This window comes from Salvelinus sp. IW2-2015, linkage group LG4q.1:29 (genome assembly GCF_002910315.2).
Source record: "Salvelinus sp. IW2-2015 linkage group LG4q.1:29, ASM291031v2, whole genome shotgun sequence".
In the NCBI taxonomy this organism is placed as follows: domain Eukaryota; kingdom Metazoa; phylum Chordata; class Actinopteri; order Salmoniformes; family Salmonidae; genus Salvelinus; species Salvelinus sp. IW2-2015.
Genome location: NC_036842.1, coordinates 69,203,365 through 69,223,008, shown reverse-complemented (window position 1 = coordinate 69,223,008; position 19,644 = coordinate 69,203,365). Strand labels below are relative to the sequence as shown.

General features: G+C 43.2%; 1 protein-coding gene across 1 annotated transcript in view; it reads right to left on the bottom strand.

Annotated features, from left to right (window-relative positions):
- Positions 1-15,501, bottom strand: part of LOC111962438 (RNA polymerase II elongation factor ELL2) — a 42,417-nt gene extending 26,916 nt beyond the window's left edge. Inside the window, exons 1-2 of the mRNA XM_023985526.2 lie at positions 15,346-15,501; positions 11,727-11,774 (exon numbers count right to left, since the gene is read on the bottom strand). Coding sequence (XP_023841294.1) covers positions 11,727-11,774; positions 15,346-15,483 — 186 coding nt within the window. The 5' untranslated portion in view covers positions 15,484-15,501. The remainder of the gene's footprint in view (positions 1-11,726; positions 11,775-15,345) is intronic.
- Between the last annotated feature and the right edge of the window lie 4,143 nt (positions 15,502-19,644).

Genomic DNA, 19,644 nt, shown 5'->3' with positions numbered 1-19,644 from the left:
ACCCTGTATGAAAATGTTACTGTACTTTTATATTTGTATGAGAGGGGTAAACGTACATTTTTGCTTTTCTAAAGTTACTTGATGAAGCAGGTGTTGTTGGCTAACGTTAGCTAGCAGCTGTGCCACTTTGGGTGTGATATTGTTTTGCAACCAAATGAATGAGCGGATGGACGAGAAAATAAACCATTTTGACGTCTGCACATGCTTGTGAATTGTTGCATTATTTAAGAGTGTAATATGGTTTTGTTGCATTAATCAAGAGTGCAATATGGTAGATTAAAAGTTGCTCGCATAGCTAGCTAGTTGAATAGTTTGCATGCTTACTGGCTAGTGGGTACTGTGATAATTACGGTAAATTTGAGCTGCGAAGCAAGAATGTCCATCCCCTCTCAGCATGGGACATTTCATTGCTAATGTAAATTGAAAAGTTTATGTACATATTATGTAAATAGACATTTTGTCCCGATGCCTCTCTTCCAACTTTCGTCAGTCTGAATAAGCAGAGGAAATTTGAGGACAAGATCAAATTAAATTACATTTTATTTATCACATGCTCTTAAACAACAGGTGTAGACTAACAGTGAAATGCTTACTTACGGCCCTTCCCAACAATGCAGGAAAAGGAATAGAAAAGTAAAACACGTAATAATAAAAGTGATAATAAATACACAGTGAGTAATGATAACTTGGCTATGTACACAGGGTACCAGTACTGAGTCTATGTGCAGGGTAGGAGGTAATTGAGGTAGATGTGTACATATAAATAGGAATAAAGTGACTAGGCAACACGATTGATAGTAAACAGTAGCAGCAGTGTATGTTAGGAGTCAAACAAAGTTTGTGCAAAAAGGGTTAATGCAGATTGTCCGGGTAGCTATTTGGTTAACTATTTAATTAACTTATTGCTTGGGGGTAGAAGCTGTTCAGGGTCCTGTTGGTTCCAGACTTTGTGCATCAGTACCGCTTGCAGTGCAGTAGCAGAGAGAACAGTCTATGACTTGGGAGGCTTGAGTCTTTGACAATTTTTAGGTCCTTCCTCTGACACCGCCTGAAAGGGGCAGAGAGATGGGCCACAGAATGATTACTTCTTTTGACCCAGCATGATTACTGACTGACTGACAATGTGCACAGCCATACAGTACTCAGAATTCAGAAATTGTTGCCAAATCATCTGAAAGTAAGTCACTTTCACTTCCTTAATGGTGTCAGACTAGTGTGACAAGGCTAACAACACAAAGGACCAAAAAATAACATAATATTTTCATTTTATTAGGTGCCATAAGACAAACAGAGGACAGTCAGTGGCCTTGAAACAGTATCTTTAGTTATATTTGGGAAGTGATTGATTCCAGGCTGGCTGGCAGAAAGCACAGTGCCTGGGGTAGATGTGGCAGGCAGGACTCTGGCCGCCACAAATGCCCAGTTATGCAGTACAGCAATAAGCAGCTTCTGTAGCTTGTAGCCAATAAACAGTTCCTCTTTCAACCCCCCCATCTCTCTCCCCCTCCGAACCCCACAGCGAGCTATGCACCCTACCCCCATCACCCAGCCTCAGCTCTCTTTATAGCACACAACATGAAAGCCACACTGCGGAACACAAAACGCAAGGCAGCCCACAAAGCCATGGACACTTGCGATATCGAACTGACCATTAGTTATGTTGACCTATATCTGTCCAGCCCTTTGTGAAGTGGTGGGGTACGATTCCACTAATGGCTGCTTAAGGTTTCTGCCAACTAACTGCCATCAAACAAAAAAGAGTCAAAGTAAACAGAAGCAAAAGAGCCATATCGTCAGGACCTTTTACCTCAAGACTTGGTCTTGACCAAAATTACAAGCAACAAGTCATAGAAAGAGAGGCTCCAGAAGTAGGTCAAGGCAGACAGCATTGCAATGCAGAATGACTTGTTTCAAATGGAGACGCTGATAAACAAAAGCCTGCCTGCCCCTAGGGAGAGCACAGCTCACGGTTTACAGTCTTAGCTGTGCAATTCCCGCACCCCCCAGAACCCCAACCCCCATAACACCAGCACTTCCCTCGGTTGCTATGCCCTCAGTGCGAGGCAAGCATCGAGCACCCCCCTCCAGCCAAGCGTTAGAGTTGCCTGTCACCTAATCAATGTCACTCAGGTCAGTCCATTTTGAGGGCGCCCCTGTTTTATTCAGCTTTCTTCTCCATCTTCATAACCATATGTAATTTAACCCATTAGTTCCCAGCTCTGCACTCCTGGCTCCTGTGGGAGAAACCATCTCCCCTGGCAGCATTTAGCCCCTACAGTACCTGGTGTGAAGTTTAAGGGCCCTAAAGCATGAGGCACTCCCGTTAAAAGCTCTGTCTGAGCACACAGGGGCCATCATCAACTGCTACCTGCCACTTTCTCCTGTCTTCAGATTACATTTCCCAGGACAGTTAATCATGCTAGAGGGTTTCGAATAAACACTTAATAGAAAAGGTACACGAAAAAGCTTAGGCCTACATTTGTAGGCTTTTGTGTATTTAAAAAAAACTCTATACAAATGTTCATCACAACAAAACTCTTGAAATATTGATAATTTGTTTTAAACTAAATACAAAATAATCAATATTTTGTGGGTTCCCATTTTCCAAACTGATGGAAATCTAACATGACGTTTACCTTGGTCCCTTTCTGTTCCAGAACCACCACCCAGATTGACAGGTAAGTAAAAAAACAAAAAAACAAATCTCCGTTATTTTATCAGGTAAGTTGACTGAGAACACATTCTCATCTACAGCAACGACCTGGGGAATAGTTACAGGGGAGAGGAGGATGAATGAGCCAATTGTAAACTGGGGATTATTAGGTGACCATGATGGTTTGAGGGCCAGATTGGGAATTTAGCCAGGACACCGGGGTTAACACCCCTACTCTTACGATAAGTGCCATGGGATCTTCAATGACCTCAGAGAGCCAGGACACCTGTTTAACGTCCCATCCGAAAGACGGCACCCTACACAGGGCATTGTCCCCAATCACTGCCCTGGGGCATTGGGATATTTTTTAGACCAGAGGAAAGAGCGTAAGTATCAGCGTAAGTAACAGAGATGTGTATTTCCATAAAGCAGACTCACACAGGGCAGGCAGGTTGCACCATAAAGCTGTCCTTGCCCTGGGCCCCCAGGCCTCAGGGGCCCCTGTCTTCCCCAGGCAGTGTGAGCCTTCCCTTTCCATCTCTGGTTAAGCCGGGGGAGACCCACACTCCCGCAGGTCACATGGAAGGACTAAGATCAAACATCTCCTAAGCCACGCTTCAACCAAACATCAACATCAGCGGTCAATGCCTCCAACTAACTACTTAGGCCTGCATAGGAAACTAATCACTATTTAGCGTTCACTAACCACAGGAATTAGGCATCACACTTCTGTCTGTACTCTTTATTTTATCTGATCATTCCAAGGGACATTTAAAATAGTAAGCTATGCCATATTACACAACATGTATTTTGTTGGAATCCTGGTACAATACTCCCAAGACAAGTTACAGGACAATTACAACAAATTGTGAGAAAGAATGGATAACATATGCAAATTATTCTAAAAACTTTTCAACAGAACAAATGGGAGTCAGTGAGCAGTGTACTGTCAGAGAACTGAGTCAGTCAGCTTTGTCCAATAGTGTCCATCCTGTGAGCTGAACTTGGCAGTTGGACAGTTAGTGTCATCCAGCAAAATGGCATCAGATTGTCAATCCTCAGCACCTTGTCAGAACAGTTTCTCGATGGGGCGCAGGGAAGATACAATAACCCCCACTGTGGCCCCGGGCCCAGGCACATATGCTGCAGCCTGCTCCCGGCTGGCTGGCCGGCCCTGTGTGTTTGGAGATGTCAAATACTTTCAGGCTGTTGTAAGGTGTGAACTGGACTGGAACAGAACAACTTGGTGGGGGCTCTGCTGTTAGAGCAGGACAAAGGGCACCCCTCATTGGTGTCTATGGAAAACTCCTCCTCTGACGCACAGACAGCATTAACACTATTCATTATCTCTGATCATGGTGCTCTTCTTCTGCCTTACATTTGGTGGCGTATGAGAACATTATTCTGGTAAAGAGATATACTTTTTTCCCTCCTGCTAACCACCCATCTGCCAGGAAAGATGATAAGTATTTCTTTGGTGATGTTCTTTTCTTCTTCTTGGGTCTGTAGACATTACCGAGCAGGTAGAGATCCTAGCTCTGGTATTTAGCATGGCAGCACAGTGATGGGAGCAGGTGCCTAGATATACGAACGTGATTTACTCTAGTCTGTGCTTCCTGCCCTTGTCTGTACTGACACTACTGGCCATTGTCATCGTATCCCAGTCTGCACAGTCATGGCTGCTGCTGTGAGCTGCCTGTCTTTTGTTCTTGCATCTTCCCCCACAGAGCTGAGAGCAATGGACCGTCGGCCAGCCTGGATTATTCATGAACAGCAGGGACGTGTGGCGGGCGACTGGAGAGGGCTAGGACGACAGCACCGTCACAGCGTGACTCCCAGCTCAGCTCGTGCATGAGGGACGGTACTCCACAGTCCTCTCTTTCCCTGTCTCTCTGGTATGTGGTGATCACCAAAGCATCCCAATGAGGGGACAAACAGAACAGAGAGAACTACTCTGGGAGGAGGAAGGGGTGGATTAGAGCTGGGGCCAACAGCATTCCTTCCCTCTGCCACGCTGCATCTCCTCACAAACAGCAATACACACACGCTGGATCCATGTGTACTATGAGGAAACACTGCTAAGACATTCACAAAGTTCCACACAGAACTATTGGTCAAAAAGGAAAAGGAAGCTTACAAGTGGCATTTAAAAAGGAAGGCATTATTCCAATGACACATGCAGACAACCATAGAAGGCAACACAGGCAGACGATGCCGCAGGGAAATCCGGGGCACATATTAATTCCTGCTCTCCACAATCCTCCCGCTGTTTACCGTATGATCAATGACTCATAGATCATGAACACAATGCATGAGATCACCTCTCTTTTAAATCATGCTTTTAGTGAGGCTGTCTTTTTGTTCCTGTGCTTCAAGTCAGCCCTACCGTTGATAAAGACTTGGGATCCACAGATTTGGGTTTTTTAAGGGGGTTCTTGAGGGGAGTAGGGGGTGGGCAATTGGCCTGGCTACAGCATCCCCCAAGGTATTGACTCCTATGCCAAGCAAAATGTGCCTTCTCCAAGAGAGGCTGGGCTAATCTGTCAACCTCAGCAATCACATGGTTCAATAACTCACCCCCTCCATTCCTGTACAGTATATCTCCCACTGTAAATCTGGTAAACAACGAGGTTGTTATTCTTCTTTAGGTTAAACAATAGCTCAGTCTGTAGTACTCTAGTGATTTGAACCCTAAAGAACACAAGCACTACAGACTTCAGACAGAAACTCTCCCCTCTGACCATTCCACTTCCGTAACCATCTTTGTTTACAGAGGCAGTGTTGCTTGTATCCTGTTGTGCTGCATTTTTAAATGCTGGGAAAATAATGGTATGGGAAGAGTTGAGGAAAAGTGACCATTGCTGATAGCCGAACAACCAACCAGACAAACAGAAAGATCGGAGGAACAAAGGATTGCTCTTTCTAACATCACATACTGCTTTTCACTCTGGCTGATGTCCGTTTTGTTGCACTAGTGCTTTCAGTGAAGAAGAAAAAACGATATTTCAAAGTGATGTCATTACCCGCCTAGGTAGCTTCTGGGTCAGTGCTTACTGGTGTACAGATGGATTTAGTTCCTACAGGATCTCCTTGGTTTAGCCTATTCCTGTGATGTGATATAAATAGCTGCCATGATGTTCCTATCACTGTTGATGTAATGAAAGGAGAACACTACAACTGTACAAGTATAAACAATGGGGGCTGGGTATGTCAATCAATATTCCTAATAGTTTTTTGACATGTGCTAATAAATAAACACATATTGGTTGAGCTAATATGTGAGCAGCACTACAACATCCTGGATCTATTAGTCATCCTGGAGAGGTGACCACACACTGGACTGGGAGAAGTCTCATTAGGCTTGTCCCTCAGATACTGTGATCCCAAAATACTGGGGCCAACAGCTTTGCCAGTCAAAACAGTGGGCCTCAGATGCGCAGGGCACACAGAGCCTTTTTCCTAGCTTGACACATCTGGATGAATAGAGCGACGTGTGCCTGAAGGACGACTCCCCCCACCTTCTAGTTGTGCCACTGGGAAAGGAGCTCTGACTGCATTCCTCTTATTGTTATTCTAATTAGCTTTCGGGAAAATAACTGATGGGCATGCACACACCGACACACACACCGACACACACAGTGAGATGGAGAGGCGGAGCGCTCTGGGTGGGGGTAGGGTCGGGGCAACCGCATGTGAGATGGAGGCCCTGATGTCGCCCAAGGCTTCAGCCAAGGCAGAGGGTGAAACGGCACAATAATCAGGGGGGTAGACGGGAGGGACCTGGGGGGGGGGGGGGGGTCTAGCTGAGCCACATACAGTTGTCATTACATGATCCCTGGGAAGAATGCTCCCTAACGCCTCCTCTAGTCTCCTCTCAGCACCAGACAGCATTTAGGATCTATTCTCATTGATGAGAATTAAGGAGAATTTTGAGAGATTGTCGGGAGGAATCGATTCTCAAGAGACATTACTGTAATGTAAACTTCTGTATTTCTCACGTCTGTAACGCTACCTTTGGAGGTCGCACACGACATTCACCCGACAGTTTCCCCCCTCTAAGCAGTGCAGTGTAAACAGAATTGTCTCGTTGAACAGAATTGTCTCATTCATACAGCAAAAATACAGCTGAAATGTATAGACATTTTCATTATATTTGAGAGTTTTATTAAGTTTTCACCTGTTACTTTCTTAAATTGTCGCTTTAGCTTTAAAAAAGCTCAAGCTTTTCAAGCCCCCCTTGAATGCTCTGAGCCACCTTCCTGGTAAGAGGAATGCAGCAAGAAGCTAATCAATTCACCAAATCAAAACCAATTTTATTTGTCACATACACATGTTTAGCAGATGTTATTGTGGGTGTAGCGAAATGCTCGTCTTTCTAGCTCCAACAGTGCAGTAATATCTAACAAGTAATATTTAACAATTTCACAACAATATACACAAATCTAAAGCAAAGGAATGGAATTGAATGAGCAATGACCAGGGAAATGATCAACATTTTCAGTCACAATTTTGCGTTTACCTCCTATAATGCCTTCCATGATATTGATCAAATGAAGCCTGGTTTGTTATAAGGTGACTTTAATAGGCTGAAGCTGATATTTTCTGTCCGTATGAGAGGGGTAAACATTCATGTTTGATATGCTAACGTTACTAGCTATCTAGCTGTGTGGTCTTGCAAGCTACATTTAATATGTGTACAAACGAGAAAATAAACCCTTTATTTGTCTGCACTGGCTTGTGAATTGTCACATTATTCAAAAGTGTAATATGGTTTAGTTGCATTATTCAAAATTGTAGCTAATCTGTTTTAGAGGGAAAGTTGCTTGTTTTGTTAAATCATTTGCAAGCTTACTGGCTAGTCAGTGGCTACTGGCTAAGTTACTGTGATACTGATATTTATGGTAAATTTGGAGCTGCCAAGCAAGAATGTCACGTTGCCAGCCACAACAAAAGGTAATGCAAGGATGGCATGTAAATTGAAATGTTTACGTACATATTATGTCAAGTGTAATCTCTTCGCGCTTCCTCTCCTTAAATGTCCATCAATGAGAATAGCCCCATAGTTAGCTTCTGTCAGACCTAAATCCAGATATTTGCTATGTACACTGAGTTTACAAAACATTAGGAACACCTTTTCTTTCCATGACAGACTGATCAGGTGAATCCAGGTGAAAGCTATGATCCCTTATTGATGTCATCAGTGCAGAAGAAGGGGAGGAGACTGGATAAAGAAGGATTTTTAAGCCTTGTGACAACTGAGACATGGATTGTGTATGTGTGCCATTCAGAGGGTGAATGGGCAATACAAAAGATTTAAGTGGCTTTGAACGGGGTATGGTAGTAGGTACAAGGCGCACCGGTTTGAGTGTGTCAAGAACTGAAACGCTGCTGGGTTTTTCAGTTTCACGTCTGTATCAAGAATGGTCCCCCACCCAAAGGACATCCAGCCAACTTCACTGAACTGTGGGAAGCATTGGAGTCAACATGAGCCAGCATCCCTGTGGAACCCTTTCGACACCTTGTAGATGCCATGCCCCGAAGAATTGAGGCTGTTCTGAGAGCAAAAGGGCGTGCAGCTCAATATTAGGAAGGTGTTCCTACTGTTTTGTAGACCGAGGTATTTTATTTTTGTTATTTATTTCACCTTTATTTAACCAGGTAGGCCAGTTGAGAACAAGTTCTCATTTACAACTGCGACCTGGCCAAGATAAAGCAAAGCAGTGCGACACAAACAATACAGAGTTGCACATGGGATAAACAAACGTACAGTCAATAACGCAAAAGAAAAAATCTATATACAGTGTGTGCAAATGCAGTAAGATTAGGGAGGTAAGGCAAAAAATAGGCCATAGTGGCAAAATAATTACAATTTAGCAATAACAATGGAGTGAAAGATGTGCAGAAGATGAATGTGCAAGTAGAGATCAAAGGATTCAAAGGAGCAAAAAAATATATAACAATATGGGGATGAGTTAGTTGGGTGGGCTATTTACAGATGGGCTGTGTACAGGTGCAATGATCGGTAAGCAGCTCTGACAGCTGATGCTTAAAGTTAGAGAGGGAGATATAAGACTCCAGCTTCAGTGATTTTTGCAATTCGTTCCAGTCATTGACAGCAGAGAATTGGAAGGAGAGGCGGCCAAAGGAGGAGTTGGCTTTGGGGATGACCAGTGAAATATACCTGCTGGAGCACGTGCTACGGGTGGGTGCTGCTATGGTGACCAGTGAGCTGAGATAAGGCGGGGCTTTACCTAGCAAAAACGTATTTATAGATGACCTGGAGCCAATGGGTTTGGCGACGAATATGAAGCGAGGGCCAGCCAACGAGAGCATACAGGTCGCAGTGGTGGGTAGTATATGGGGCTTTGGTGACAAAACAGATGGCACTTTGATAAGACTACATCCAAATTTCTTTGTAGAGTGTTGGAGGCTATTTTGTAAATGACATCGCCGAAGTCAAGGATCGGTAGGATAGTCAGTTTTACGAGGGTATGTTTCGCAGTATGAGTGAAGGATGCTTTGTTGCGAAATAGGAAGCCGATTCTAGATTTAATTTTGGATTGGAGATGCTTAATGTGAGTCTGGAAGGAGAGCTTGCAGTCTAACCAGACACCACCTCACTTCCTGGCATCCAGGACCGCTATACCAGGTGGTATCAGAGGAAGGCCCTTAAAATTGTCAAAGACTCCAGCCATCCTAGTGATCATGTTCTCTATGCTACCGCACGGCAAGTGGTACCGGAGCGCCAAGTCTAGGTCCAAGAGGTTTCTAAACAGCTTCTACCTCCAAGCCATAAAACTCCTGAACATCTAATCAAATGGCTACCCAGACTACTTACATTGCCTCCCCCCTCTTTTACGCAGCTGTACTCTCTGTTATTATATAGGCATAGTCACTTTAATAACTCTACCTACATGTACATATTACCTCAATTACCTCGACTAACCGGTGCCCCAGCACATTGACTCTTTACCAGTACCCCCTGTATATAGCCTCGCTATTGTTATTTTACTGCTGCCCTTTAATTATTTGTTACTTTTATTTCTTATTTTTTGGGGTCTTTAAAAAAAAAAAAACATTGTTGGTTAAGGGCTTGTAAGTAAGCATTTCACTGTAAGGTCTACACCTGTTGTATTCGGCGCATGTGACAAATACAATTTGATTTGATTTGATCATTTGAGTGTCACCCGGATTTCCGTTTACTACGTTACATCTAGTCTATTGGACCAGCAGGGCAAGTCTGAGAGAACAATGCCATCTATTACTGGTCACAAGCATCACCACTATCATCACATACCCACTCCTCGTCCACTAGTCTACATTCACATCTCTTTTGGGCTGGGGGTGATGTCACCAGCTCAAGAGTACAGGAAAATGATATCACTCAACACTTTTTTTGAAATGTTAAGAGCTGCTGTAAATATGATGGGTAAGGACACTGTTTACCGTGACTGTACTGTTAGGAACCTTAGAGCCCATTGGTCCCCCTCTGTCTGGTGTACCCCAGTCTGCCACATTCAACGCCATCCTCCCCCCATTAACAGCTTAATCTGTTCTCCCTCCAACGGCAGATAGCTCATTAATGCCCAACCGGCCAGCGCAGGGGGCCGCTGTCAGAGGGGGAGGGAGCCTATGCTTGAATTCCGCCAAAGCAATTTGAATATATAATGTGCCAACAAAGATATATTCACAAAATCCTATTCAGTGATTAAAGCATACTTTAATTGCACACACTCAAAATTGCTAAACAGAAGGACTGATGTCGCCTATCCGTATTCATCTCTTCGATTTTGCATATGTTCAATTACAACACTCGCTGGCTTGCATATGCCTTACATATGTTTGTGTTTACTTAAGCTACATTCTGTATCAGAGTACTTTATTCTTTTCTGATGAAGCGCCATAAAGAACAGTGCAGACAGAGGGAGAACAACTCCACGGCTGCCATAGCATCCCCCTTTCCTCATCTCAGCTCTTTCATGTCTACACAGAGACAACAGGCGTGGAGACATGGGGCTCCCTCGGGTTCACCAACTCCCCAACCTCCTCCCCCTCTCCAAACAAAGCCTTTTCAGTTGCCAGCCTGACCCAGTAACCTGGCTAGCAGCCTGGGGGTATAGTGTACCCTCTCTTAGGGCCTGTGTGAGCACACAGGCCAGCGTTTGTGTACAGAGCAAAGTCACTTTGGTCAATGCAGGGATTAGAGCAGCTCCTTTTCGACAGGGCCGACCGATTTTGTAGTAAATGTGCAGTAGGCTAGCAAGCAGCGCTGGGGAGGGTGCTTTAGTGCCCGGCTAATCTGGTTGGACACAGGCATCTTTCTTTACTGCTGCTTCACAGGAATGTCTTCTCCCTTTCACTGCCAAGTGTTTCTGTAGATTATGTGCTAGGTCTGACTACACTCAGCATCAAGGATAACATGACACATAGCTACAATTAAACAAACCTGGTTTGCAGTATTTATGCATTAGCATATTATCACATATTTTCCCCTGTAGTCAGATAGAATCACAAACATGGTCCTGGAATACTGTGAGAATACCAGCTATATGCTTCCAGTTTTCAGAATAGCTGGCAGTACTGTAGTTGTGTAAATAAAGACTCTGTATAAACATTGCTGTAGCATGACTGATTGAATCCAGTTCTAAATCTAACATGGAAAGCTGAAGCATAACAAACCTAAACTCACACATACCACAAATGCAAAGGAGGTCACATTAAACACCGATAGTCCCTTTGCAAGGCAGTCAAGCTATTAATGTATTTATAACGACAAATGTGAGAACAGCTCCATTCTTACTGTATATCTCTAAAAGGCAACAATAACCACCAGCTGAAGAATAGAACAATATCCTCACAACATGTGCAATCTAATCAGGCAGGCCTTCAGGGTTTAGTCAGTGGATGCATGCAACTGAACTGCCCTCTTGTTTCAAGCCATGTTTTTGAATCTCATAAAAAATGCAGTGGAGAAACTGTTACGAATGTGCTGCCTGTACGGCAAATCAGAACTAATTAAAGCATTTAATTTCTGAAGCATTAGAAAGGATGTGCAAAAACACATTCATCTTACCCCCTGGCTCCCCTTGAAGCAAATTGCTGGCTGATTTGTTAAGGATCCCTGGGGAGACAAAAAAAGGAAAGTGGTTATCATGTAAAATAACAGACTCAAGCATTGCAGGTAGATACAATACGATTAAACCTAAAATACATCAGGTAAAATTAAATATTGAAATTAAATATTGTTATTTAATAATAAATATTACAAATCTGGTCAAGCTCTGCTAGTAGATATATTTGCTGCGATTACACTCTCAATACCGGCAATTTCCCCCACAGCAATAATTACTTATTCGTCAAGATAAGAATGTATTAAAACAGTGCTACTTAGTTCAGTGGGGCAAATTATACCATTAGCTAACCATCACAATAATTATAGTTTCCCATCCCTTATTTGCCCCAATGACCGAAGTACAACCTCTTAAATGTTAATTCAATAATAAAACAGCCCAGAGATCAATGTTGCTTCACCACTAATCTGCACTGGAATGTCTCTGATTAATCAATCTAGAGCACAGAAAACTTGTTTCACTCAACCAGTTCTCATAGTCAATTGGAAATTGGGGAGGGAGGAAAGGCGATAGAGAGCAAGTGAGAGAGAAAGAGAGAGTGAGATAGAGGGGAGAGTGAGAGAGAGGGAAGATACAGAGCAAGTGAGAGAGAGGGGAGAGAGTGCAGAGAGAGGGGGAGAGAGTGAGAGAGAGGGGAGAGAGAGAGTGAGAAAGAGGGGAAAGAGAGTGAGTGAGAGAGGGGAGAGAGTGTGAGAGAGGGGAGAAAGAGAGGGGGAAGAAACAGAGCAAGTGAGAGAGAACAGAGAGTGAGAGAGAGGGGAGTGAGAGAGTGAGAGGGAAGAAACAGAGCAAGTGAGAGAGAACAAGAGAGTGAGAGAGAGGGGAGTGAGAGAGTGAGAGGGGAGAGAGAGTTAGAGAGGGAAGAACAGAGCAAGTGAGAGAGAACAAGAGAGTGAGAGAGAGGGGAGTGAGAGAGTGAGAGGGGAGAGAGAGTTAGAGAGGGAAGAAACAGAGCAAGTGAGAGAGACAAGAGAGTGAGAGAGAGGGGAGTGAGAGAGAGGGAGAGTGAGAGAGAGGGGAGTGAGAGAGAGAGAGAGAGAGAGAGAGAGAGAGAGAGAGAGAGAGAGAGAGAGAGAGAGAGAGAGAGAGAGAGAGAGAGAGAGAGAGAGAGAGAGAGAGAGAGGGAGGAGGGGGTGAGTGCAAAGAGAAGAGAGAGGAGGAGGGGAGGATAGAGAGAATCAAGGACAGCCTCATCACAAAGCTTTTAGAGTAGAATCCCTAATCATTTTCTCAGTTGATTTCTCATCAAAATGACTAAAGGTAGAGGCAGGTTTAAGAACTAACTCTACCTTTGTTTACAAGTGAGATACATTTTATCAGCCCTCCGTACTGTGACTTGCACAAACCTGCCCTCCATGTACAAAGCTGTCCTCCAAATAAGCCTTTATGTAACTGTAAAGAGGTGACCACACTGTGCATGTTTCAAGTGTTCATGAACAGTCAAGAAGGATCAGTACCTGTATATGACTAGTATGTAACATTGGAGATAACAAAAACTGTTATCTCTGAGGTACTCCTAGCGATGATACAGGGTCAAGAGATAAGAGCCATTATCTGAAAGATACAGCTGCAGCCATGGTCAACAGGCCTGTTTATCTATTGTAGACGGTTTTGGGAGAGGTCATCATGCTGCTCTCTTTCCCTCTGGTCATTGCTCAATAGGCCTACAGCTCGTTTTGTATTTTAAAGGGTAGGCTTATTAGGAATCCATTTGTTTTATGGGTCAGTTGCATGATGAACATTACAGGCTGGCACTTAATTTACTCATACAGAGTGAAACCCACAGAAACTGATATAACCTGACTTAACAACCTTGTGAAGAAGCATGATGAACTAAATCCCACACTGTAGTTATACATGAGCTATACATATTTGGTTAATAAAAACTTGACTTATAAAAAAGCCTATTGAAAAGAGAGCAGACCCCAGTGTATATATACACCTTGTATCTGTTTACATTCATGTCACTACAGCAGATGTGGGAGTTGCCATGCATTTTCATTGGGAAATGCAACCCATAGTTTAACACCACCTGATGGACCGATGATCTCTGGAATTAGGCGGGCTTCTAAACGTTTAAAGGGCAAAACAATGCACAAGAGCACAGCAACAAAACTTCCCTGCCACCCGCAACCCAACAAACAACAACGGTCTCCAGGGTTGGGGTGAAACTGACAGAGCCCCCATCCAACTGCTGTCCAGATTTACAGCAATTGACTGTAGAGGTATCCAAGTTGTCCCTACTTTTCATAGTTACTATACAACTGCCTGTTGTAGGCTAAGTAAAATACTTAGTACTACTTAAGTCGTTTTTTGGGGGGTATCTGTACAGAAAATATGTACTTTTTACTCCATACATTTTCCCTGACACCCACAACTACTCATTATATTTCAAATGCTCAGGCAGGACAGAAATAGGGTCCAATTCATACACTTATCAATATAACGCATTGTCACCCCTACTGCCTCTGATCTGGCAGGCTCACTAAACACAAATGCTGCGTTTGTAAATTGTGTCTGAGTGTTGGAGTGTGCCCCTGGCTGTCCTTAAATTAAATAGAAATCAAGAAAAGTGTGCCATCTGGTTTGCTTAATATAAGGAATTTGATTGACAGCATTTACTTTTACTCAAGTATGACAATGTAGTACTTTTTCCACCACTGTACTTAAGTACATTTAAAACCAGATACTTTGACTTTTACTTGAATCATTTCTATTAAGGTATCTTTACTTTTACTCAAGTATGACAGTTGAGTACTTTTTCTACCACTGACAACAGGCACCAAAGGTATTTTTTATCTGACAAGAAAACACATAGGCTAGGCTACAGTTATTTAGAAATGCTTACTGCATATTATCCATGTCACATAGGCATACGGTTATTAGGCTACACATTTTTCAAAATGATAAACTGCAACATTATCATAAACCATAACAGTTTATGTAGGCTATTTTACTTTTAAAGTAACACGATTGCTGGATAGATTTGCAATTTACAATTAATGTTGAGTGCCATTATTCGCAGGTAGGTTAAAGCGCTGATGAGAGCATAAATATGGTCTTACGCTATTTATTTTCAAATTCTAAGCATTATTTCTTTGTGTTTCTAAATGACGAATAGATGTTTGGACTATTAAGTCACATAAAAGATGTTATTTCGAAACATCAATGATCACAGAGGCTATAGACTACACTACAAACATGCACCACACGAATGAAAGTTAAAGCAATCGGAGGACATTTTCAAAGCAATTTAAAACAACCTCAAATTGTGTATTGGATGCTGTGGCATAACTTCTATGGTCCCATATAATCAAACAACCATGGACTACTAAAACTGTAAGCTATGCTATCGATCAATAAACCATACATAGCCTACAGTGTTCGCACAGTGTACAACAAGCACAATAAACGATAGGCTACTAGGTCGCTGACACTTTTTGAACTTGATGGAACTTTTTACCCAATGGTCTACCTCTTTTCATTGCGATTAGACTATAGTCGGAGTGTCCAATTAAACAAACACCCAAGCAAGAGCAAATTAAATCGGATGGGACTTACCTTAAGATTTTGATAGGCTTCGAGCGTTCGAATGGCGGTATCAGTTAGCTTGACGTGATACAGAGTTTTATTTGGAACGTTTTTGTTGATTTTTGCACAGGAGAGCCCATACCGTTGCTCCTGTCTCAGCGCTGCCATGTCTACAACTGAGGTAAATTGGCGACATTCTATGTGAAACGTCACTTGGACCTAGGCGGAGTTAACATTGCATGCGTTGCCGTGATCACGTCACACACGCACACACACACACTCCATGAACATGTCTTTGTTTTGATATTATAATAACAATGTCATACTGTATGTTAATTTAGAAGAATGTTTGCATAGGCCATCTTTTCTTCCTACTGAATGAGAAGGAAAAGGAGGAAAAGCTCTCTGTTAAAATATACCCCCATCTAGAGAGCCTTTCCCTAATAGACTGAAAGCAATTTGAGGTAGACCTATCACAGAAAAAATGCTGAGTATATAGTATAGGCCTACTGGCTCTATGTCACCAAAATCTTTTGAAAGATTGCTTGTGTGACACAAAAATGCTATGTTTTGGTATGCTTCTATTGTAAATAATAATGAATCATAATCATTGTTATTACTATATTTCATGTGATGATTATTACAATTATCATCCCCCTATCGGGTAATAAAAAACAAATATGTTTATAACCTAGGATCCAATTTATTCTACAGCCCTGAAGTCATAATAAATCGCCATATTGAAAACCATGGAAATATGAAATATAGAAAAATATATATATATATATATAAAAAATACAACAATATATTCTGTTGATCTGGTGGGCCAATCCCGTGCTCGCAGACAGATTATGTGAAATGGACAGTGATGAAAAACGAGGGAATTTGGGTTAATTAAAGGCATAATCCCTAACAGTCAAGATGCCTGTGCCTTCGATTAATAAGGAGCTCTAGCACAGTCACAAATGGAGTCTTTAATTGCCATATGGCTGCCTGAGGTTCTCTATGACTATCTGAACCAGACTATATCAACAACACTTATCACAGTAAATATATAGTGTACAGTGCAGTATGCTGTCTATTGACAATAATGTAAGAGGAAATACTGAATTCAGACCCTAAAGATTATCACTGTGAATGCTCTTGTCGGTTGTAGCTACTATGTGGGACAATATACCTCAGGAGATTTAACAACCCAAATCCAAACTCTCAAGTGATGGTATTAAGGATTCATAGTGATTGTATTAAGGAATCATAGAATGCAAGTGTGGATCTTGCACAGGTGTATGTTAGTCTCATGTTCAGGGTCCTTTCAGTGAATTGCTCTAAGATGTTTTGCAGTGCAACAGTGTTAAGGAGGTTGGGGCTAAAACAGAGGGGGTCATAAAAACATATACAGGTTCTATTAAAAAGCTTTCCTCATGTTGAGCTTCCACACAAACTACCAAAATACATAGTATGCACACATTATTTTATCATTTTAATTCATTTGAATACAGCAAAAAGTAGATACTTGGCATAGGAATTGGCCTTCTTTAGTGCATTTAGTTTAACTCAGATAACAATTTCCCCATTGAGCGGTCAATTAAATCATTCATCTAACATTATTTTGAGAGATTTTCCATCCAGGTAGTTTGCATATTTTTTAAATCAGTAAATCAATTGGTACAACAAGACATCCAGCTATAAGTGTAAACCTGTCTATCTCAATACCCATTTCAGGTTAAAAAAAAAAAATATTTTTATTTATTTCACCTTTATTTAACCAGGTAGGCTAGTTGAGAACAAGTTCTCATTTGCAACTGCGACCTGGCCAAGATAAAGCATAGCAGTGTGAACAGACAACACAGAGTTACACATGGAGTAAACAATAAACAAGTCAATAACATGGTAGAAAAAAAAGAGAATCTATATACAATGTGTGCAAAAGGCATGAGGTAGGCAATAAATCGAATAATTACAATTTAGCAGATTAACACTGGAGTGATAAATCATCAGACGATCATGTGCAAGAAGAGATACTGGTGTGCAAAAGAGCAGAAAAGTAAATAAATAAAAGCAGTATGGGGGGTGAGGTAGGTAAATTGGGTGGGTAGTTTACAGATGGACTATGTACAGCTGCAGCGATCGGTTAGCTGCTCGGATAGCAGATTTTTAAAGTTTGTTGAGGGAGATAAAAGTCTCCAACTTCAGAGATTTTTGCAATTCGTTCCAGTCGCAGGCAGCAGAGAACTGGAAGGAAAGGCGTCCAAATTAGGTTTTGGCTTTAGGGATGATCAGTGAGATACACCTGCTGGCGCGGTGTTGCGGGTGGGTGTAGCCATCGTGACCAGTGAACTGAGATAAGGCGGCACTTTACCTAGCATAGCCTTGTAGATGACCTGGAGCCAGTGGGTCTGACGACGAACATGTAGCGAGGGCCAGCCGACTAGGGCATACAGGTCGCAGTGGTGGTCGTATAAGGTGCTTTAGTAACAAAACGAATGGCACTGTGATAAACTGCATCCAGTTTGCTGAGTAGAGTATTGGAAGCTATTTTGTAGATGACATCGCCGAAGTCGAGGATCGGTAGGATAGTCAGTTTTACTGGGTAAGTTTGGCGGCGTGAGTGAAGGAGGCTTTGTTGCGGAATAGAAAGCCGATTCTTGCTTTGATTTTGGATTGGAGATGTTTGATATGAGTCTGGAAGGAGAGTTTGCAGTCTAGCCAGACACCTAGGTACTTATAGATGTCCACATATTCTAGGTCGGAACCGTCCAGGGTGGTGATGCTAGTCGGGCGTGCGGGTGCAGGCAGCGAACGGTTGAAAAGCATGCATTTGATTTTACTAGCGTTTAAGAGCAGTTGGAGGCCACGGAAGGAGTGTTGTATGGCATTGAAGCTCGTTTGGAGGTTAGATAGCACAGTGTCCAAGGAAGGGCCGGAAGTATATAGAATGGTGTCGTCTGCGTAGAGGTGGATCAGGGAATCGCCCGCAGCAAGAGCAACATCATTGATGTATACAGAGAAAAGAGTCGGCCCGAGAATTGAACCCTGTGGTACCCCCATAGAGACTGCCAGAGGACCGGACAACATGCCCTCCGATTTGATACACTGAACTCTGTCTGCAAAGTAGTTGGTGAACCAGGCAAGGCAGTCATTAGAAAAACCGAGGCTACTGAGTCTGCCGATAAGAATATGGTGATTGACAGAGTCGAAAGCCTTGGCCAGGTCGATGAAGACGGCTGCACAGTAATGTCTTTTATCGATGGCGGTTATGATATCGTTTAGTACCTTGAGCGTGGCTGAGGTGCACCCATGACCGGCTCGGAAACCGGATTGCACAGCGGAGAAGGTACGGTGGGATTCGAGATGGTCAGTGATCTGTTTGTTGACTTGGCTTTCGAAGACCTTAGATAGGCAGGGCAGGATGGATATAGGTCTGTAACAGTTTGGGTCCAGGGTGTCTCCCCCTTTGAAGAGGGGGATGACCGCGGCAGCTTTCAATCCTTGGGGATCTCAGATGATACGAATGAGAGGTTGAACAGGCTGGTGATAGGGGTGCGACAATGGCGGCGGACAGTTTCAGAAATAGGGGGTCCAGATTGTCAAGCCCAGCTGATTTGTATGGGTCCAGGTTTTCCAGCTCTTTCAGAACATCTGCTATCTGGATTTGGGTAAAGGAGAAGCTGGGGAGGCTTGGGGCGAGTAGCAGCGGGGGGGCGGGCTGTTGGCCAAGGTTGGAGTCGCCAGGAGGAAGGCATGGCCAGCCATTGAGAAATGCTTGTTGAAGTCTTCGATTATCACGGATTTATCGGTGGTGACCGTGTTACCTGCCTCAGTGCAGTGGGCAGCTGGGAGGAGGTGCTCTTGTTCTCCATGGACTTTACAGTATCCCAGAACTTTTTGGAGTTAGAGCTACAGGTGCAAATTTCTGCTTGAAAAAGCTGGCCTTTGCTTTCCTGATTGACTGCGTGTATTGGTTCCTGACTTCCCTGAACAGTTGCATATCGCGGGGGCTCTTCGATGCTATTGCAGTTCGCCACAGGATGTTTTTGTGCTGGTCGAGGGCAGTCAGGTCTGGAGTGAACCAAGGGCTATATCTGTTCTTGGTTCTGCATTTTTTGAACGGAGCATGCTTGTCTAATATGGTGAGGAGTAACATTTAAAGAATGACCAGGCATCCTCAACTGACGGGATGAGGTCAATATCCTTCCAGGGTACCGGGCCAGGTCGATTAGAAAGGCCTGCTCGCAGAAGTGTTTTAGGGAGCGTTTGACAGTGATGAGGGGTGGTCGTTTGACCGCGGACCCGTGGCGGATACAGGCAATGAGGCAGTGATCGCTGAGA